Source organism: Spea bombifrons, chromosome 4 (genome assembly GCF_027358695.1).
Source record: "Spea bombifrons isolate aSpeBom1 chromosome 4, aSpeBom1.2.pri, whole genome shotgun sequence".
Classification (NCBI taxonomy): domain Eukaryota; kingdom Metazoa; phylum Chordata; class Amphibia; order Anura; family Pelobatidae; genus Spea; species Spea bombifrons.
In genome coordinates, this window is record NC_071090.1 from 86,719,174 (window position 1) to 86,742,724 (window position 23,551).

Below are 23,551 nucleotides of genomic sequence, written 5' to 3' on the forward strand. Positions count from 1 at the left end.
CATGCATCGTGGGGTACAGACAGAACCCCTTGTATCCCCTGCGACTGGACTCCTACCCGACCTGCTTACCAGGGTCATGACCGTAGGTTTCCAATTCATGTACTTTTTATTTTTTTAATGTCATGAGATGGGTTTATTTGAGTGTACTGAGCTGTAAAACGTAGGATGGATCACAGATTTACTTTAATGCTCTGTGTTAGTGCAAACACCTCTTTTTTCATATACTGTATATTTAAACCCGGGAATTTCTACAATAATTGTGTTCTCAAGAACCTCAAGAGGATAGAGTCTGTGACAATAAGCTTGATTGATGGTCTTACGATTCTCTTGCTTTAGTAAACAATGTCAAAATAACTATTTATTTACATTTTTATTTAATTTGATGTAAAATCAACAATTTTGCCCAATATTCTGCTTATATTCTGTCACCGCACATATCCTTGCAGTATACAAGGTTTGAAATGTAATTCTTCATTATTTACGTATGAAAACGAAAGACAAGAATGTCATAGTTTTTCTTTGATATTAATTAATATAGTTGGTGACTCCATGAACATCATATACAGTAGCTTTATATTTTATGACAAGAATAATTAGGGAAGTGTTTCTATTAACGAAAAGGATATTTATAAGTTGATAAGAAACCCCTTTCCAATATCTTCATAGATGTGCTCAATGTATTAAAGGCGAGGCTTGCTTTTTCAGTCGAGCCCAAGTCTCTGCTATCTGCTTTGTCCTCTCTGGAAAGCACTGCAGCCTGTTAGAAGGAACACATAATCCACCGGTTATTGAAAATGTGGACTAAAAGAATGACTTAAACATAAGGTTAAGCAGTATGTAAATGCTTGGTTCTATTCTTTTTAATTAAAGGTTCACACCGATTACACCTATATGTGTATATTTGTAGGTCACAAGAATGACTGAAGTAGCCCTCTGTATTTTTTTTCTATTACAATCACCGGACAACTTTTTCAAGAAAAGAAAATCTATAATGTGTATATTGGTGTCTCCTGTAGGTCACCTCATCTAGCAATCGATATACAGTATGCTCTATTTACTTGGGACACTAAAAAACATGTTGCTGGTGAGGGAACTAGATGCTTCCTAAAAAATTTATTAAATGTAAAAATAAAAAGATCACACATCTGGTAAGGTTTATTACCTTACCAGAATCCAGTATTATTAGATAAAGTGGTGTAAATATAACTTGCATTTGTTTTAATATTTGTTTTACAATGTGGGACGTAATTCTTTTACAAACCTGGAGGCTCTTACCTTTTCTGTAACAGCATCTTACATTTCTGTTCCCAAGGTAAGCAGTGTGAAGACAGCTCTGCAAATTGCTGTGTCTTCCTGAATGATTTCACAAGTGGCAAATCATTCAGACTGAAGCAAAAGAGAGAACAAGCCCCATCTCCGGCTGCTAATTTGTCCCCAGTCGTTACTTTCACATTACCTGTGATACAAATAACAAGATAACACAGGGAAACACCTGGTCGTGTCCTTTTTACATTTCATCGCAGCTTGTCATAGGTTTCTGCAATCCCTTCCAATATTAAATGAAATCATATTCAATAAGTTCACAAATAGCAAGCAGAATAAAAATGTTTTTGAGTAAGAATACTCTCGATGGCCTATATGAAGCTGAGGCACGTACTATGAAGTGTCGGCAAACATAAGGGCAATGGAACGTACAAGACAGAGTACTGTGTGTTACCTTTAAGGTATAAGCAGAGGTTGTCTGAACCAAGTGTGTATACTGGATGCCAGGGAAATGCCAACCAGTGGGACAATGGCAAGCGGAACTGACAAACTGCTTCCCTCAGTGAAACATCCATGAGTTCTACTATTCCACTGCGATAAAACAAAATGATCTGGGGAAAATTTAAAGAGAGAAAAAATCAGCAATTTCTGAATATTAATAAATTAAAAAATTAGACAAGACTAGCAGGTCTTAAGCCCAGAGTTTGAGAACTGAGTATACTTCAGCCCTGAGCCTGATTCCCAGCACTTTCCTTCTCAGCTGGCTTAACAATGTTCCTATAAATTCCTTTTAACTGGCATTGCTTGAAACCTTAGTGTTGGCTCATCACTTGTGGCTCCCCACCATGTATCATGCGGTGCTGCTTGTAGAACACATAACGAGTAGCACAGCAAAAATCCCACAACTACATTATTCCTGACCTTTTTCCCCATAAATGAAACACAAATAGTAAAAGTAACAGAAACACAATATTTTCTTTAAATTAACCTTTCTGGTTCTCAGTAAATGTGTCCAATAGTCTTACATATGGTTTTTACATACATGTAGATTGCACAGGGAGCCCATTTAGATGACAGTACATAATATAAAAAGGTAATGTAAAAAGATGGGTAAAATTGGGGAGGTACCGGCTCATGTCATCCCTGGGAAAACCCATGATAACTGAGACCTGATTACTCGGTTTAACACATTAGTTGAGCTATCCTCTCATAGATCATCTAATCACGCATGATAAGTTAGACGGGCACTTACCGCATTAGGGAGTGACGGAACTGGTACAACCGCACTGATCTGCTCTTCTGAGTTTTCCAGGCTTTAAAAATATATAAATCCAATATCCAATATGCATAATAAATGACTCTTATGTTTTAGGTTCTTGGGTTTTTTTATGTACTGTTGTGTGGAATTCTATTAATCTAAGTATGGGAGGCAGAATACAATAAATGTCTTTCCACATAATTGAAAAATGAGTACCCGCCCCTCCAAAACGTTGTGCCAAAATAAACATTACTCAATTTTATAAAATGTTATCTAAAACAACATGTATCAACCTGCAACAGTGTGACATTTGGGAATGAGTTTTAAGATCTGATGGCAAAACACCCTTGCTTACGCGGATGTGTCATCACCAGGTGAGTTCAGCTGTGTACAGAGAAAAAAAAGGGAGAAAAAATCGAAAACTGCTTTCAAAATATGTGAACCTGGTTAAGCCTGCTCTCCTTAAGCTGGAATATTATTACAGTCTGGCTTACTCAACCAGGGCTAGTTTGCTAACCACTGACAGGTTTTAATGGACAATCATACAAACAAGACACTGGCTGCGCATGATTACCTCTCCCGTAGAACAACAAGACTGGTTTCTTTGCCTCCTGCTGCGGAAATGAGGTAGAGAGATTTATCCGTGCACCACACCAAGACCTGAGCTTTGGGAACGGCTGGAGGGTCTCTGTTACAAGCAGGATATTCCAGAAAGTATAAGCTGCCGATAAACTTTCCTTCTGGAACAGCAATGGCTCCTAACGGAAAGCCTGGTAACGGACACAGAGGTTCCACAGATGTTGCTACTAAAATGGCAGCATTCTCCATAATAAAATGTGTTTCAGCAGAATGAAATTTTTAAGTATTGACTAAACTCACCAGAATATTTAATGTCCCAGACTGTAACTGTTCCATATTCCAGACCAAGGGCTAAGTAGGAGGTGCAGGAACTCACTGCTGAACATGTGATGGCAGCTGCACAGGGCCAAACAATGTCAGGCTTCGGGTCCACATCTGGAAAAAGTTCAGTATAGCCTCATCAACACAGGGCTATTATATTATAGCAATTTAAAGAGCATAGACCTCAACCTGGATCTCCTAATCGGGCATTCGGTGGGTTCTGGGCTCTTACTATTTTATTACTTATCACTTTTAGATTTAGTTATTGCTAGAAGGGAGTATTTAATTTACAGACTTACTTAGTCGTAGTGGGGCGACCTATGATTCACTTTAGGACATAGCATTGGGGTGATGCCTGATCACCTGTGTGGGGGCCTGTGATCCATCCACAGTTAGGGCTTTCTATGATTGTACATGGATAGGCTCTTGTATACACAGACGATCTCTACAACATGTACTGTGTGTGTGTGTATGAGTGTGCACATAATGGAATGTACTGTAGAAGAATGATAAGATTGTAAGCTCTCAAGAGCTTACCCTCTTCTCCTTTGTACAACTTTGTTATTGTGTGTGACTTTAAATTATCCCTCTGATTGTAACAGCGCTACAGAATCTGCTGGCGCTATATAAATAAATGTAATGTAATGAAGTAAAAATTGCTCTAACTTAGTTTAGTGAAACTATTTTTTTATCAGGTTAACAACTAAGCACAAAAGTGCAACTAAATAAAATTGCTAGCAGATTAGCACAATTATGCTGAGAATAATTTACATAAAATTACAAACTACACATTTAACCTCGACATTGAAAAAAAAAGGAATCTGTTTCTTGCTACGCATGCGATGATCAGAATTAATGAAAATGTCAAAGAGTTGAACAAAGGTTTGACTGAGGGCTTTAAACCCAGTGAATAGCCAGCAAATGAGCCTGGCTGCTAAGTGCTTCTCAGCAATATGGGAAGAGTGGAGGAGGGTACCAGAGAACAGGTGTAACTAAAAATCCAGATATTATCAAAAAATTATTTCTGTATGGTTGTTAAGAACTGAAATGTTTATGGCTGTGTTCAGTTTTTTCAGCCGATGAGCTATATATATATTAATGTTGAAGATATAGCTATAACTAGTAAGTGAATACCAACCCTCCCATAGGCTGCAATGAGAAAATACAAACATCAAAACATTTTATCTTCGTTAATCCAATAATATCTCTGTTTGTAATCGAATTTTCTTAATTGCAATCTATGGAAGGTTTCCTATTCAATAGCTTTTGATAGATTTATTTCTGCCAATGAATCCAGCCCCTTGTTATTTATTAATTAATCCAGCTACGAAGGCAACTAATTGTGGCATGGCAGAAATACTCAGCAATAGTCAGCCTTATAGATTGGCAGTTAGTAATCTAAGTGAACCACTTACTACACGTGTGTAATTTAATGCACTGTGTGCTCCCTAGATTGTACGCTTGTGAGCTGGGCCATCTATACCTAATGTATTGGTTTGTCTTAATCTGTCACTTCTAGTCCTGGTTTTTATTAGTCCTGTCATATACCCTGAATATATGTACTGTAGGAAGCACTGTATACATAAAGGATAATAATAATAATAGTTGAAACTAGTCATGCTTATCCTCTCTCTCTCTCTTAGCTAAACATATGTTAACGTAAACTGTGAAAATGGTGCAGTCTATTTTATTTTGATTGAAATCAGGGATCTGTCCCACTCATATTCACTATAATTTAATCAACAACACCCCTCTGCTTAATAAAGTATAGTACATAACACAGGCTGAGAAATATTGCTAAACATACCATGCCATGGTTCAAGCTGGGAGAAGACGCTGTCCCGACAAGAATCGGGAACAAATGTCAAAGTGTAAATCTATGTAAAACTACTGGAAATGAACTGGGCAGTGTGAGTACTATGTTGTTAAACTGGTGGAGTACTATGTTGTCACATGCTTGAAAATAACAAAAGTGACAAATATAGTTTAGTTACCTGATTTATCCTTAACAGGCAGGCCCAGAAGGTAGGTAAAGAGATTGTGACATCCATTCCAGTGCACACTTATAGCATTAGGCAAAGCTAGGTGAGTAGAAACATAAGAAGCTGTCAGAAAAAAAGAATTGGCAATGTAGTTTCATGTTCAGTTTTTATTATTGTAAATTCCACTCCAACAAAACAAGGTAGGGTCACTCACTAAGATGTGTAGAGAATCCCAATTATTGTGTACCCCACTGGATGTGAACACCTTGGCGGAAAATGTTCTGTATATAATTGCGGTATTGAAATATAAACAGGGGTGGGTTTTTAAAAAAAGATAAATTGGTAGAAGCAAATTAGCAAGTAATTCATCGCCATCTAGTGGAAAATAAGGAATTTATTTTGGCTACTTACAGTCTTACCCATGCTTATTTTGATTAGTTCAGGAATTGCCACTTTTTGGGATAAATACATAAATACCACTAAACAGCCAGTAAAGGATAATTTCCGAGCAGTCTGATAAAAGGCTCATGGATTAGCATAAGGAAATAATGGTCTAAACAGAGAGACACTTGGGGATTTATTTTCTAAACCAACCATTTGCAGTTAAACTCACCATTACATATGACTACTTTGTGTATTAGAAAGGGACAATTCTGCAGAGCTTTGTCAGTAATGTACTGGTAATGTGGGAGGATTTTATGATCTACTGCTCCTATAAATTATACATTATGCATGGCGGCTCTTCCTACAGGAGTCTCTCTCTAGGGTTGGCTAGTGAAAACATGGAGGTGAAGTTCCACTCACCTGCAAACTCCCAGTTTAATAAATACTTTTCTCAGTCAATATAACTGCTTCACATGAAACACAATCTAGTATTTTTATGGAGAACAGAGACAGAAAATGAACGTGACGCTTTGTGTATTTGGTGAAAGCTGATGGGGGAGGTACATAATACATGTTATACTGCTATACTATTAATGACACACACAAATGGGATCACACAAGGAAATTATATATATATATATCCCACGTCTGCATCCATACCTGTCTGGGTTCTTTCTGACTCTCCATGTAATATTCTATTGGGCTGAAGAAAACAAAAGGATGTGTGCCTAAAATACACATAAAAAACATGTAAAACACACATTTAGATATTTTTAGATAAAAAAATCATATACATTCTGTAATGTACTCGGGCACAGGTTACATTACTATCCTGATGTGTTAATCATGAGCCAGCCTGCACGTGGTGTTACATGGCCCCCACTCCACTGTGGGCCAAACACCAGACTAAACGTATATATTGGTTGTGAATAATAGTGTGTGTTAAACAAATAATGAATATAAAGTGGAAAGGTGGCAAGAAGCCACTCGGCTGTACTTTCACCTAGGCCCTGTTTGTAGCATTAAAGCAGAAAAAACATAAATATATTGATAATGACAACATACGCTTACCAACTGGCCCATCTGAAATTGTTACTTATTAATTTTTATAGAAAAACGTTATGCACATCCCCAGCTTTATTGAATTCCTTTACTGTGCTTGTACTACCCTCCCACTGGAAGTCTGTTCTTGGTATCCAATACCATTAGAATTTTCTCTCATTACACTCAGTCTTCCACCCTCTACGTTAAATTGTGTTTATCAATGATATAGTATGCAACATAACAAGCTGGTGGGGTAGTATAAAAAGTTTAGCAAAAACATAACATTAGGAACATAAAACATATTACTTTCTCCTATGCCTAGAGCTATGATGGGGAAAACTTAAAGGGTTTGCATGCCGGAGTTAATCTTATTATTCTATAAACCTTTTTGAAATTTAGTTTGCGGATTAAAACCCATCACAGTCCATCACAAACCCTAACCATAGTGATCTCAATGTAGCTAAAAACCTCCGCTATAGTTGCTCACAAGAGATTCTCTAAATCGCATTCCCATTGAAATGAATGGCAAATGTAGCTGTGTTGCTGTGATTTGAGGAATTGGGCCATCGGCAGCTTTTATATAAGCAGATCTGCATACATGTGTCTATAATAGGTTCAACAAGGTCCTCTTAACAAGGTCCTCTTCTGTATGTGCTACCTTAATGTGGTTCCTTGGGCTGCGGATGAGCGTGGGCCAGATTGCACATATCTATCTTTAAAGTCTGTAAGGTAAATGTGTTTTTGAGATAACATATTACTAGGGCGTCTGGCCTGACTTTTTTTAGTAGTCTTCTGGGAGTGCGGCTTCAATTGTGAGGATTAGGTGCCATTTCAGTTATTGTGCAGCAAATGATCCAGATTAATTGGCTACAGTTTGGAGCTGAAATATAGTACATATCATTCTGTAAGAGGTGTCCTATTTAATCAAGAATCTTAAAACAATAAACAGTAAAACATACATACAAACAGTATGTGTGCTTACGTTCTCTTCTAGAAAATATATAATATGTCATTTAATACAACTGTCTGTCTTCCAGGGATTTATCTTTTTCTGTTTTGTATATAATGTTGTAGATTAACTGTCCAAGGCCAGTACACACAGTTTCGGTGTGAGCCTTGGCTGAACACTGTGTACTGCGCTGTCCCAGTCTCCCTATAACTCTCTTACCTTGACCTTTCTCCATCTGCTATCCTGGGACCTTCTAAATCTAGGTACTTTTCAAATATACCCTTAAATATTGCCTCCTGTTGCTGCCATTGTTCAGAGCTGATTATATGATTCTGACCAGTTCCAAAAACACAGCTGTCTTCATTCTTCTGCACTGCCTCCTGTAGATTCTTGAAGGAGCAACCTATTTGTAACAATAAACACAGTGAAATGTGGATGACTGAAGAAGAAAGGGAATACAAAATTAGTTCCCGTTTTCAGTGCAGTTTATAAAACATGTTACAAAAATGTTTAAAAAAATAGAAAATGAGCAGCCAATCGGGTAGAGCATGTCAAGCGCATGCTGGGGAAAATGCCATTCTCTATGGATGGGACAGTAAATGCATGTGCAGTGGTGTTACCAGAATATCTTAAAACATCTGAAGTGTTTAAATAACATATACAATTACTAATTATCTGTTTATTAACATGTGGTTGCCACGGAAGAGACCAGAAACCTTTGGGGGTACAGACATGCTAGTGCGCAATCAACCAGCAGATGCAAGGAACATATTAGCATGAGCAAAAAGGAACACTCACCCAAGGGAAGAAAATATCATTTTGTGTACACATTTCCGTCATTTACCATGTTCAATGCACTGGCTGCATCTAAAAGTGACTGTAGTCACTTAAGACTCATAGCCCAGGTCTGGCTGACCACAGGACTCATATACAGAATATACATAGAAACCTGAAATATTTGTAACCATCACTGGTCAGCTAGAATGTCACAGTGTAATATTTCCGATTTACTGTTAGAAATGATACATCAAGGATGCTTCCCCAGTTACCTGTTAATGGCTTAGGAGACTTGATCTTCATTACAAGCATAGGTGGTGTGAATTTTGTTTCCACATTGGGCATATTGCCCATCTACAATGCAAAATGAATGAAAAAAAACTTTAAATCATTTTCACAAAACATGTTATTCCACTGTGCAGTGGGATAATTGGCCAGGTCAGGACACAGCTGGCCAAAACTCTTCTTTTAAGTTGTCATCAAGTCCCCACTAATTTAAAAGGGGGAAATAGTAACTATGTAAGAGCTCACCGAGATACATAGTGACCTGCACCGCAATCAACTGATCTTAGTGGAAACTCAAAAGAATGTGAGCAGGCCCATCTTAACAATAATTATAACCATCCCCCAAACATATGGATAATGTTTGTGCACCATATCATATTGCTCTCGATGAAGCAAATCCGCTGTAGACTGACCACTTTGGTCATGGGCACTCGGGAACAGTGGTGAACCAGGGATTATCGCAACGTTACCATATGGTGTATTGCCTCCAATGTCTTACTATAGTAAGTATCATTGTGGTATATAAAAGCAATGCTTCGTACACAGAAAACAGTATCTTGTGTTGTGAGACTCACTGGCGGGAGCTTGGCTGTTGCTGTCACTGTTGTTGTGAAGGTCTGTGATTGTTCCAGCTCCTTCAGCCAGGAATCCTTGTGCAATCTATACACTTCCAGCCAAGACTCCTGGCTGCCTGTGTTGAGAAATAATTATTTCTTAGTAAAAAATAAAATAAATAATGGGGCTAGAAGTAGAAACATAAATGAAGGCGCAAACGTACTACACTACATTAACCCATAGCACAGCTCGTAGTAATCATTAATACATATTAATTAAAGTAAACAGGTAAGAGGTAGTGTTAAAGCTTTAGATGTTAGAGGAGAGAAATGAATAGCATTCTCTATGGCAGCTACGTGGTAACATTTGCTGGATGCAGCTGTATAAAGTTGTTGTGTGCTTAATACAGAAGGGAACTCCACAGAAATCCCCCTGAAGATTTTCATGATGAGTGGCCATGCATTGAAACCACATAATTAAACGTTGTGCTTTAGGTGTGTTTGTATAAGACCTTCCATTGGACAATTGAAAAGCAGTATTGTTTTACAGTATGTAAGGGCAGGGGTGTCTTTAATCCCTGCCCCATCCAGCCCAGCCATGCCTGCTCTAGTTTCCCCTTCATCCATTGTGATGCTGTGAAACTGAACTGAAAGTATGTGCTATGCTCGACGGAAGGATATAATGTCTCATCCGGGCGCTAGGCGTCATTAGGTGGAGAGTAGACCACTAAATGAAGATGGCTGTGCCAGTGGCGGCACAAATCACAACCTTCCACCGGTTTAGGTGGCCCAAAGGATGACTGCCGTGGAAAGTGAAAAGATAAGTGAAGTTTTGTGAGTGCTCCTTCATAAATATTTGGACTGCGGCAAAACCACTCAATATGACATACCAATAGGTGTAACAACAATTGAAAATACACATAAAGTGAGGGTGCACATATAATATGTATACGTATCTCTTTAAATGAAGTACTTGTAAGGTGGTCAGAGGGTCAAACAACAAAGGAAAGAAAATAAAATAAATTGCAAAGTATGTTTAAACTAGACTTGGGCACCAGGGGGCTCTTCGTGTTCGTCTTCGTGCTCGTCTTCGGGGAAAAAAAAATCTTCGTATTCCGCGAATATTCGCCCGTTCCTGTCTTCTCTTCGGGCGAATATTCGCGGACATTCTTCGTGCTCGTTTAATCTTCGTTTTCCTCCTGGTTGCCTAGCAGGGGTTAATACGGGGTTAATAACACATCACAGCAGCAGCAGCTGCCGTGAAGGTACGTGTGTGCAGCTCTATTGGTCGTTTCGGCAGGGGGCTGGTCTGGCATCAACGAGTGAATTGCAGAACTGCAGAATGCACTTCATTCGTTGATGGCAGGCGAGCCCCCTGCCGAAACGACCAATAGAGTTGCACACACATACCGAGGTGTACTGTCCATAGATGTTTAATAAAAGAATAGGGAATATTTTACATTTTTAAATTGATTTTGGACCACTTTACATGCCTAACATTTGCTACCTATTTACAATGGCATACTTTGCAACAACCCAACTTACTTATTGGACAGGACTGGAAAATAGCAGGACTGTCCACCAAAATCTTGGGTGTGTTGGCAGGTATGCTGATGGAAAAATGTTGGACAAGAACTAAAAAATAGCTTAGGGTTAATGTACGGTTATGTTTAAGATTAGTAGCAGTGCACTGGTTTGGTTAAAGATGGATTATGTCTAAATAATAATAATTTAATTTTAATGTTTTTTTTTAAAAAAAAATAGGGGTTTATTTAAATGTATTTTAAAGTTAGATTTATTATTTAGTACTTGATTATATTTATTAAATGTTTATAGTAGCGTTACCTACCGAGCTATAACTACCTATGTGTATTTGCATTTTGCATACCTAGTTTAGCTAAATTAGATGGGACAGGACTGGAAAAAAGCAGGACTGTCCCTGAAAAAGTTGGGTCTGTTGGCAGGTATGTGGATGGAAAAATGTTATAGGGTGAAGTGTGAGTTATAGTGTTAATGTAATGCTATTAGTGAGTGAAGGCCAGGGCAAATAACAAGGAAAAGGTCCTTGTGTTTTGTGCATTGTAAGTGTGTGTGTATGTGTGTTATGTGTGATGTCACTGTGTGTTATATGTGTTATTGTGTGTGTTATGTTTGGTTGGTTGTGTATCAGAAGGAAAATAATGAAATGGAAAAGGAAATGGGAAAGGCAAATGAGTGGGCAATTGGCGACCCGCTCACCTGTTTCACCCCAGGGCAAAGCACCCAAACACTGTCAGTCTTAGACGTTTGGCAGCAGACTTCCAGAGCTCAGACACAAGGCCCTAGCGTAAGCTGGCCACTCCGGCGGAGGTAGCAGGCGTTGCCACACCGCACACAGAGGCAGCCAGGGGGGAGAAACTGCCCTTACCATTAGGGACATTTTGGGCATGACTCTAGCCAGGAAGCGAACTGGCAGAGAAGAGATGCTGGCACCACCACCAGCAGCAGCATTGAAAAGGCGAATGAGTGGGCAATTGGCGACCCACTCACCTGTTTCACCCCAGGGCAAAGCACCCAAACACTGTCAGTCTTAGACGTTTGGCAGCAGACTTCCAGAGCTCAGACACAAGGCCCTAGCGTAAGCTGGCCACTCCGGCGGAGGTAGCAGGCGTTGCCACACCGCACACAGAGGCAGCCAGGGGGGAGAAACTGCCCTTACCATTAGGGACATTTTGGGCATGACTCTAGCCAGGAAGCGAACTGGCAGAGAAGAGATGCTGGCACCACCACCAGCAGCAGCATTGAAAAGGCGAATGAGTGGGCAATTGGCGACCCACTCACCTGTTTCACCCCAGGGCAAAGCACCCAAACACTGTCAGTCTTAGACGTTTGGCAGCAGACTTCCAGAGCTCAGACACAAGGCCCTAGCGTAAGCTGGCCACTCCGGCGGAGGTAGCAGGCGTTGCCACACCGCAAACAGAGGCAGCCAGGGGGGAGAAACTGCCCTTACCATTAGGGACATTTTGGGCATGACTCTAGCCAGGAAGCGAACTGGCAGAGAAGAGATGCTGGCACCACCACCAGCAGCAGCATTGAAAAGGCGAATGAGTGGGCAATTGGCGACCCACTCACCTGTTTCACCCCAGGGCAAAGCACCCAAACACTGTCAGTCTTAGACGTTTGGCAGCAGACTTCCAGAGCTCAGACACAAGGCCCTAGCGTAAGCTGGCCACTCCGGCGGAGGTAGCAGGCGTTGCCACACCGCAGACAGAGGCAGCCAGGGGGGAGAAACTGCCCTTACAATTAGGGACATTTTGGGCATGACTCTAGCCAGGAAGCGAACTGGCAGAGAAGAGATGCTGGCACCACCACCACCACCACCAGCAGCATTGAAAAATTGGAAAGGCGAATGAGAGGGCAATTGGCGACCCGCTCACCTGTTTCACCCCAGGGCAAAGCACCCAAACACTGTCAGTCTTAGACGTTTGGCAGCAGACTTCCAGAGCTCAGACACAAGGCCCTAGCGTAAGCTGGCCACTCCGGCGGAGGTAGCAGGCGTTGCCACACCGCAGACAGAGGCAGCCAGGGGGGAGAAACTGCCCTTACAATTAGGGACATTTGAGGCATGACACTAGCCAGGAAGCGAACTGGCAGAGAAGAGATGCTGGCACCACCACCAGCAGCAGCATTGAAAAGGCGAATGAGTGGGCAATTGGCGACCCACTCACCTGTTTCACCCCAGGGCAAAGCACCCAAACACTGTCAGTCTTAGACGTTTGGCAGCAGACTTCCAGAGCTCAGACACAAGGCCCTAGCGTAAGCTGGCCACTCCGGCGGAGGTAGCAGGCGTTGCCACACCGCAAACAGAGGCAGCCAGGGGGGAGAAACTGCCCTTACCATTAGGGACATTTTGGGCATGACTCTAGCCAGGAAGCGAACTGGCAGAGAAGAGATGCTGGCACCACCACCAGCAGCAGCATTGAAAAGGCGAATGAGTGGGCAATTGGCGACCCACTCACCTGTTTCACCCCAGGGCAAAGCACCCAAACACTGTCAGTCTTAGACGTTTGGCAGCAGACTTCCAGAGCTCAGACACAAGGCCCTAGCGTAAGCTGGCCACTCCGGCGGAGGTAGCAGGCGTTGCCACACCGCAAACAGACGCAGCCAGAGGGGAGAAACTGCCCTTACCATTAGGGACATTTGGTTCATGACACTAGCCAGGAAGCGAACTGGCATCGAAGAGACACTGGCACCACCACCAGCAGCAGCAGCAGCAGAATTGGGAAAGGCGAATGAGTGGGCAATTGGCGACCCACTCACCTGTTTCACCCCAGAGCAAAGCATCCAAACACTGTCAGTCCTTGGCGTTTGGGAGCGGACTTCCAGAGCTCAGACACAAGGCCCTAGCGTAAGCTGGCTACATTGGCGGAGGTAGCAGGCGTTGCCACACCGCAGCAAGTGCAACCAGGGGGGAGAAACTACCCTTACCATCAGGGACATTTAAGGCATGACACTAGCCAGGAAGCGAACTGGCAGAGAAGAGATGCTGGCACCAGCAGCAGCAGCAGCAGCAGCAGCAGCAGCATTGGAAAAGGCAAATGAGTGGGCAATTGACGACCCGCTCACCTGTTTCACCCCAGGGCAAAGCATCCAAAGACTGTCAGTCCTTGGCGTTTGGGAGCGGACTTCCAGAGCTCAGACACAAGGCCCTAGCGTAAGCTGGCTACATTGGCGGAGGTAGCAGGCGTTGCCACACCGCAGCAAGTGCAACCAGGGGGGAGAAACTGCCCTTACCATCAGGGACATTTAAGGCATGACACTAGCCAGGAAGCGAACTGGCAGAGAAGAGATGCTGGCACCACCAGCAGCAGCAGCAGCAGCAGCAGCAGCATTGGAAAAGGCAAATGAGTGGGCAATTGACGACCCGCTCACCTGTTTCACCCCAGGGCAAAGCATCCAAACACTGTCAGTCCTTGGCGTTTGGGAGCGGACTTCCAGAACTCAGACACAAGGCCCTAGCGTAAGCTGGCTACATTGGCGGAGGTAGCAGGCGTTGCCACACCGCAGCAAGTGCAACCAGGGGGGAGAAACTACCCTTACCATCAGGGACATTCGAGGCATGACACTAGCCAGGAAGCGAACTGGCATTGAAGAGAGACACTGGCACCACCACCAGCAGCAGCAGAATTGGGAAAGGCGAATGAGTGGGCAATTGACGACCCGCTCACCTGTTTCACCCCAGGGCAAAGCATCCAAGCACTGTCAGTCCTTGGCGTTTGGGAGCAGACCTACAGAACTCAGACACAAGGCCCTAGCGTAAGCTGGCTACACCGGCGGAGGTAGCAGGCGTTGCCACACCGCAGCAAGTGCAACCAGGGGGGAGAAACTACCCTTACCATCAGGGACATTCGAGGCATGACACTAGCCAGGAAGCGAACTGGCATTGAAGAGAGACACTGGCACCACCACCAGCAGCAGCAGAATTGGGAAAGGCAAATGAGTGGGCAATTGACGACCCGCTCACCTGTTTCACCCCAGGGCAAAGCATCCAAGCACTGTCAGTCCTTGGCGTTTGGGAGCAGACCTACAGAACTCAGACACAAGGCCCTAGCGTAAGCTGGCTACACCGGCGGAGGTAGCAGGCGTTGCCAAACCGCAGCAAGTGCAACCAGGGGGGAGAAACTACCCTTACCATCAGGGACATTCGAGGCATGACACTAGCCAGGAAGCGAACTGGCATTGAAGAGAGACACTGGCACCACCACCAGCAGCAGCAGAATTGGGAAAGGCGAATGAGTGGGCAATTGACGACCCGCTCACCTGTTTCACCCCAGGGCAAAGCATCCAAGCACTGTCAGTCCTTGGCGTTTGGGAGCAGACCTACAGAACTCAGACACAAGGCCCTAGCGTAAGCTGGCTACACCGGCGGAGGTAGCAGGCGTTGCCACACCGCAGCAAGTGCAACCAGGGGGGAGAAACTACCCTTACCATCAGGGACATTCGAGGCATGACACTAGCCAGGAAGCGAACTGGCATTGAAGAGAGACACTGGCACCACCACCAGCAGCAGCAGAATTGGGAAAGGCGAATGAGTGGGCAATTGACGACCCGCTCACCTGTTTCACCCCAGGGCAAAGCATCCAAGCACTGTCAGTCCTTGGCGTTTGGGAGCAGACCTACAGAACTCAGACACAAGGCCCTAGCGTAAGCTGGCTACACCGGCGGAGGTAGCAGGCGTTGCCACACCGCAGCAAGTGCAACCAGGGGGGAGAAACTACCCTTACCATCAGGGACATTCGAGGCATGACACTAGCCAGGAAGCGAACTGGCATTGAAGAGAGACACTGGCACCACCACCAGCAGCAGCAGCATTGGGAAAGGCGAATGAGTGGGCAATTGACGACCCGCTCACCTGTTTCACCCCAGGGCAAAGCATCCAAACACTGTCAGTCCTTGGCGTTTGGGAGCAGACCTACAGAACTCAGACACTAGGCCCTAGCGTAAGCTAGCTACACCGGCGGAGGTAGCAGGCGTTGCCACACCGCAGCAAGTGCAACCAGGGGGGAGAAACTACCCTTTCCATTAGGGACATCTGAGGCATGATTTCAGCCAGGAAGCGAACTGGCAAAAGATACTGGCACCACCACCAGCAGCAGCGTTGGAAACGGAAAAAGGTGAATGAGTGGGCAATTGACGACCCACTCACCTGTTTCACCCCAGGGCAAAGCATCCAAAGACTGTCAGTCCTAGGCGTTTGGGAGCGGACTTACAGAACTCAGACACTAGGCCCTAGCGTAAATTGGCTACACCAGCGGAGGTAGCAGGCATTGCCACACCGCAGCAAGTGCAACCAGGGGGAGAAACTACCTTAAACATTAGAGAGAAAAAATTTAACTTTCCAAGCTAAGAGCTGGGTAACCCAATTTGGGCAGATTGAATTTAAGAAAGGCAATCTGCTCCATCAGATGAGGTGCCATGCGTGAGCGCTGTGGACTCAGTATGTTTCCAGTCATAGAAAACACGCGCTCACTTTGAACAGTGGTTGGCGGACATGATAGAAGCTGCTGCGCAACCCATGAGAGTGCAGGCCACACACTCTTCTTTTCATCCCAGTAGCTAAGAGGATCAACATTAGGAGCAGAAGGAACTTCACAGAGGTAAAGTTTGACCATTTCAGCAGCACTACTCTCCTTTCTGCTGCTAGCTCTGTCAGATGGTCCAACTATACTGCCAAGTGCCTCTTCCCAAAACGCAGCTGCTCCACTCAGCTGTGTTGTGCTGCTTGTGGCACTGCTGCTGATGCTGCTGCTAGGGGTAGCAGACCACATCATCTCTTCCTCCTCCTGCACCTCACCCTCCTCGGACAGCATTCCCATTTTACGCTGCCAGTCACGCACCTTGTTGACCAATTGCTCCCGGTAGCTACTGAGAACATTGAATTTCAAAGCTAGCTTTCCCTTAATTCTTGGATCACAAAGGCACGCTAGCATCATTTCGGGACTCTCTTCCATTCGCTTGCGAAGGTGTACTTTTAGCAGATCCTTCAGCTTCCTGACTATGGCTGCTACGTCAGGATGTAGAGTGCCACCTTGAACAGCCTCACGGTTTCCAAGGAACACATCCATCTTGCTGCCTAGATGGGAGAACACTGGGATTACCTGGGCCAGACTGGCAGTGTTTGAGCTTAAATTTTCTGTGGCATCCCTGAATGGTTTAAGGACTGCCACTAGCTGGGCGATCACTGTCCAATCCTCCCTATTCAATGGAGAGGTAATCCCAATATTGTGCTCTGAGGCAAGATTATGGATTGCCCTCTGCTGCTCCAAAATCCTCTCTAGCATGTCTAACGTGGAGTTCCACCGTGTACTGACATCCTGACGTAGGCAGTGTACGGGAAGACCTGACCTCTCTTGCTCTTCCCTCAAAAGTTGGCTAGCCTTAACACTATGGTGAAAGTGCCCAGCGATCTTTCTGCAGCGGGACAGAACTACTGCTGCCACATTAGTTCCTTCTGACATTGCTGCCTTCACTACAAGATGGATGATGTGGGCTGCACAGCGCACACCAACAATATGACCATCTCGCAGCGCTTTCACCATATTGGCACCTCCGTCAGTTACCACAAAACCAACTTCAACATTGGTGCCCGCCTCTGCTCCCACCCAAAGGCTAAACATTTTCCTAATCGCATGCAGAATATTTTGGGAAGTGTGCTTTTCATCCATCACTTCTGCATGGAGAAGGAATGATCGGTAGCCTGCTGCAGCAACTTCCTTAGACACACCGGGCTGCCACCAGTGTGCTGTCAAAGAAAGAAAGGCATGCTGGGCGCTAGGTGCACTCCACAAATCTGTAGTGAAATGAACACACTGACCAGCAGCCTTGGAAAGCTCCTCTTTCACTGCTGCAACACAGGACCGATACAGCGAGGGGACAATGTTCCTGCTGAAAGTGGAACGTGACGGAACTGTGTATTGTGGAGCCACAGCCGCCATCAATTGTTTGAAAGGCTCCCCTTCAATCATGGAGAAGGATGCCCCTCCAACAGCAATGAACTGACCAATAAGTCGCGTTACTTTATTGGCCTGCTGTTTGGGCATCGTTCTCTTGGAGTGGAATGCCCCAAATTCTTCCAGGGTGGGCTGGGCATGCAGTGCTCCAACCTGCCTTGGTCTCTGGCTGCCAGCACTAGTTGCTGCTGCTGCTGCTGCTGCTATTGGCTCAGAAGAAGAAGCTGTTGGGGTTTTTCCACGGCCACCAGCAATGCTGCCTGCACTAAGTTTTACCTCTGCATCTTTCCCCAATAGCACAGCGTTGTGTTGAGTGCTGAGGTGATGCTTCATGCTAGCACTGGTAAAATGGCCAGACACTTTCCCTCTGCTTATTAGCTTCCCACAATGTTTGCACTTTCCATAGCGCCCTTCTTCAACATTTTCAAAGTGCTCCCAAATTGGGGCGCGCATAGCCTTGGAGTGTGCCTTGGGTGCTGCTCTTACTGCTCGGGGTGGATGAACAGAGGCAGAACTAGTGGTGGTGGGACTGGTGGTAACAGTACTGGCCATAGTGGGACTGCTAATTGCTTTAGATTTGCTAGGTTTTGCTGCTGCTGCTGGTGGTGGTGATGGTGATGATCGTAGCGGAGAAGGTGGAGGCTCAGGGGAAAATTGTGCACTAGTCATTTGGACACTGCTCCCTGAGGAATCTGATTCCTGACCACTCATCTCCTCTACTTCCTCTGGCTCATAGTCTAGCTCTTCATTAGCCAGATCGAATGGAATTCCTGCTAGGCTGGAGCTAAGACTGATATCGTCGTGAGACTCGTGACTAGTAGTAGTGCGAGCAGGAAGAATAGACTCTGCACTTGGCCTCTCAGTCTCAGGCTCCTCTGCTACCTCGCTAGGTGGAGTTCCACTATGTGTAGCCCTCTCTCTAACTGTCTTTACAAAAATTTTGTAAGGACTTGGTGGCTTGCTAGAGGTACTAGGAGGACATGGCGTGGCGGTACCAGTGGGAACAGTAGGCGCAGCACTAGTGGTGGTAGAGGCGGTAGAGGTGGGGGTGGTGGTGGTGGTTTTCCCTACAAAGGAATGAGATCGCTTTGGTTTGGGACCCCTCTGAGTCTTGCTGCTAATTTGGCTCTGCTTGGTACCTTGCATGCTGCTGGTGGATGGGGAAGATGCTGCTTGGGGCAAAAGGCACTTCTTTTTAGTCACTGGGCTGGTACTACTTGTGCTACCCTTTAACTTTGAACGTGCTTCTGGTGCTTTAGGCTTTCCGTAAAAAACCATAGAGCTTGTGGGCCTAGCCGCACTACTACTGCCTGCTTTTGGTGCCTTTCCTTTACTTGATGATCCTTCAAGCAATGCTTCCCCAAATGATAAGCGAGAGCTTGGCCTACTTGGCCGACTAGACTGACGCAAAGGCTGCATCTTAGAACTGGTGGTGGTGCTGCTGGTGGTGGTGGTGGTGGTGGTGGTAGATGGAGCTTGTCCCTCCTTAGTCCCAAAAGGAGGATCCATTTCAAATTTTGTGTTGTGTGTGTAGTGTAGTGTAGTGTAGTGTAGTGTTTAAAAAACTATAAAAAAAAAATAAAAAAATAAAAATAAAAAAAAGGAAAAATGAATTAAAGACAAAAAAATTAGAGGAAGTTCTCTTCAGTGCTACTGCTTAAAAAGTAAAACTATGCACTACTGCACTGTGCTGTGTGCAATCTGCCAAAATCCTAAAGTTATTTAAATTATTAACTCAAGATTAACTATTTAATAACTAGCAGTATTTTATTTTTAATTTGAATTTACACGGGCCTAAGAGCTTAGCCTACTACTATGCTAGCCTAAAGCTATATTTCCTTACTATAAGTCTACCTCTAGGCAGACGCTCTCAAACCCACTAAGCTAAAGTGAGGTTAAATCAGATTCAGTATATGATTTATTAATTAATATTAAGTTATATAATATTAATAGATTAGAACTAATTTACTTATATATTATGTATTATAGATAGAAGAATATAGATTATGAATTAGAATTTAGAATTAGAATTACTTATATTATAGATTATGAATTAGAATATTATTATTTATAATATATTATAGATTAAGATTAAAGAAGATTAGAATTATTTTAGTACTACAGCTAGTAGCTTGAAGCTTTGCTTAGTACAGCTCGTCACAGTCAATTTTTCTTGAAAAGAATTAGAAATAAAATAAAATGTCACAGCAAAACAGTTATCTTCACTGCTTGCTGCACTCACTAGCCCAACAAGTTCACTTCACTGATGGACTGAGGTGAGCAAAACACTAAGGGTACTTTTAATAAAATTGAAATAAAATGTAAAATAAATGAGAAAATCTTTGCAAAACAGTTAACGTCACTGCTTGCTGATCAAAAAAAAACACAGCACTTATTCGGCTGCACTCACTAGCCCAACAAGTTCACTTCACTGATGGACTGAGGTGAGCAAAACAAATGAAATAAAATGAAAGATTAATTAAGAAAAATTGACTTGGTCTCTTACTGTTGCTAAAACAAAGCACAAACTATAGAGCTGCAGCACCAGTACTAATAAGATTAGCTGAACTATACGCTAGTAGTAATTAATTAATATTATTACTTTTATTTATAGCTAATTTAATTAACTATTAAGATAAGAAAGAATTAGAGAATTATTGATATTACTGATTTTAGATTAGACACTAGTAGATGTTCTGAATGTCTACAGTACACTCTACACTAGTATACTATTACTAACTATAACTGACAAATATATATATAATTTTATAATGAATTCAATTATTAATTATATTAATTAATATTACTGATTTTAAATTAGACACTAGTAGATGAATGTCTACAGTACACTCTACACTAGTATACTATAGTATATATATATATATGACTGACAAATATATATATATATATATATAATATTATAATGAACTATTAAATTATAGATTCTATTAAATTGTAATTTATAAATTCTATTTAATTTATTTAAGCAGGACAGGCAATAGGCACTAGTGCCAGCCCAGGGCAAGGGCACCCCAGTGCCACTGAGGCACTGGGTGCACTGTCAACTCAACAGCACTTACACTAAAGTTGATGACAAATTAATTTAAAAAAAATTAAATTAATCAAATTATTATTATTAAATATATTAATTAAGTAGCACTGAAGTGAGGATGAAGTACACAGTGAGAAATGGCAGGCTAAGGCTTACCAGTCTCACACAGAACAGAACAATCTCTCTCTGTAACGCTCGGATGCAGCACAGCAGTGTTGCCAAAGCAGTCACAGCGAAAAATGAATGGATCTCTCAGGCAAGCTCTGGTCTTATAAAGGCGCCTTCAGAATTCAAAAAACAGCAGCACAGGCATTGGACGAGACCCTTAGCGTTACGTCACAAGAGTGAGCTGATTGGACAGACGAGGATCAGCTCACTCCTGTTTGAAATTTTGGCGGTTGCGCGGCAAAAACGAAGACGATCACGAAGAATCTTCGATTCTTCGTGATTGTGAGTCTTCGTCTTCGCCTACGGTTTGCCGGCACTGTATTCTGTTCTACGTTCCTTCGGAACGAACAAAAAAACGGCCTCTTCGTGCTCGTTTTCATGTTCGCCCGAAGACGAATGCACAAGTCTAGTTTAAACCATATAATGGAAAACAAGTATGGATAACATTCTATTGAGCCTTATAGATTCAGGCTCAAGAGATATATAGCTTATGGTTCAGATATAAGACAAAGGGAATCCTGTAGATTTGCATGGCTATATAGCCAAATAGAAATGAGGTTAAACTTGTATATAGGTTTGGATATAAAGAAGCTTATTGAGCGAAACGCGTAATGGGACGTAGTGACCGAGGAAGGAGGAGCCAGACAGCAGCAATTCATACTACAGAGGATACAATAGATCACTTTAATTTAAAGATATTCACCCTAATGGAGTATAATGGACATCTTTATATCCAAACCTATATACAAGTTTAGCTCTGTTTCTGTTAAAGAGATAAATATACATATTACTGTATATGTGCACCCTCACTTTCTATGCTTAACATAATCTGGGCCAGGACAGCTGACACATTTTCCCCACGGTTAAGATGACTCTGCTAAAGGGCAAAACTTACCTTCCAGAATCACACCCGCATGCTCCCCTCCATGGGCAATCTCAAACTGTACACAGACTGTGCGCTTACTTATATCCTCCTGAAAATATTAAATAGATGTAATACTTTTTATGTACAAGTTTGATTGTCATCTAGCATATTAGCAGAAACAATTACTCACAGGTTCATTGATGACCTTCAAAACACTGATATTGTCCCCTGAGAAGCATAGAAGGCGTGCAACCCCTAGATAATGACAGAAATATAAAAACTATTACACGCAGCGGGATAAATGACACCCTAAAACAGAGTGCATTAAATATATAAACATAAAGAATGCTTCTTATTTGCCATCAAGTTCAATGTTTTAATGGTTTCTGGCTGAAAAGCATGGACCTGCACAGCTGTTATAAAGCAGAACCTTAAACAGTAACTCTGCTAAAAGTCAAAACTACTGTTGATACAGAGAATATAGAAAACCGCATTAATAAGTCTGTTTCAGGCATCCCAAAAATCTAAGCTTAAATTTCATAATAAATGTGAGTTTGAACATGAGACTTGACTCAAGCTGGAAATAGTTTACAATTTCGAGAAAAAAAAACATTACCCATGTCATCGATTGTAGCGATGAGATAGATCTGATTTTTCACATGACAAACGCTGATATAGCAAATTTCAATTTTTGTTGCTTCCCATTCACAAATCTGCTTCATATCGGACATGTCGTAAACAGCTACTCCTTCTGAAAGGCCAGCAAAGATATACATCCCTGCGCTTCCGGCAGCCATGCAGTTTACCCTTCTGGTAATCTAGTGAAAACAAAACCATGTTATATATGTTAGATCATTTCAGACATCCAGACCCCTTTAGTGGCCAACTGAAGAAAATAAAACAATAAAAAATAGTAGCAGCTTAATAATCACACCTAAAATACCATGGTAGCTTTCATACTTTTGGAAATAAAAGTGCATTATTTACCTTTACATCTTGATACATTTACATAAGAATTTACAAATAACAAATAATACATAAGGGAAATAAAATTGGTATACGGTTTTCTAACATTCATGAAAATATCTGTTTATACGATCGAATCTTCAAGTGTGGACTGGATGGTACCCAACAGTGCACATTATCAAGGTTTAAAATGCAAAATCAGAATGAATTTAGTGAGTACTCATTTTCTAGTTATTAAAACAAACTGTACAAAGCATTTAAGGGTAAAAAAGCATTACATGAATTTCAGCTGCTGGTTGATGAATGTTGATCTTCATCTTGAGTTTCTCTGCCTCTCGGTGCTGCTCTTTTGTCACAACAGACTCCCATACTTGGTCCATTAGTAGATTCAAAACTTTGTCGATCATCCTATATGGTTGTGGTAAATAATCAAGGGCTTTGTCTGGATCCTTCAGAAAATAATCTTCTTCTTCATCCTCATTTGCCCAGTCCCTCTCAGAACCTGGAGGGATTTCTAAAGGACCTTTCCTAATATACACTGGCATGGTGTCAGTTTAGGTGCAGAGCTGGAGATAATGATGAAAGTATTAGTATATATATGCATGCATATATATA

At 42.6% G+C, this 23,551-nt stretch overlaps 1 protein-coding gene across 1 annotated transcript; it reads right to left on the reverse strand.

The window, feature by feature from the left end:
• Positions 1 to 641: 641 nt before the first annotated feature.
• WDR93 (WD repeat domain 93) lies at positions 642 to 23,498 on the reverse strand. Its single transcript, XM_053465446.1, has 15 exons — positions 23,215 to 23,498; positions 22,587 to 22,788; positions 22,161 to 22,225; positions 22,001 to 22,079; positions 9,418 to 9,533; positions 8,830 to 8,911; positions 8,000 to 8,183; positions 6,448 to 6,515; positions 5,416 to 5,502; positions 3,401 to 3,535; positions 3,096 to 3,291; positions 2,516 to 2,576; positions 1,718 to 1,874; positions 1,276 to 1,456; positions 642 to 757 (listed from the first exon to the last, which is right to left on the reverse strand). The coding sequence occupies exons 1-15, from the start codon at positions 23,479 to 23,481 to the stop codon at positions 673 to 675; spliced, it is 1,965 nt and encodes a 654-aa protein (XP_053321421.1). The 5' UTR covers positions 23,482 to 23,498; the 3' UTR covers positions 642 to 672.
• Between the last annotated feature and the right edge of the window lie 53 nt (positions 23,499 to 23,551).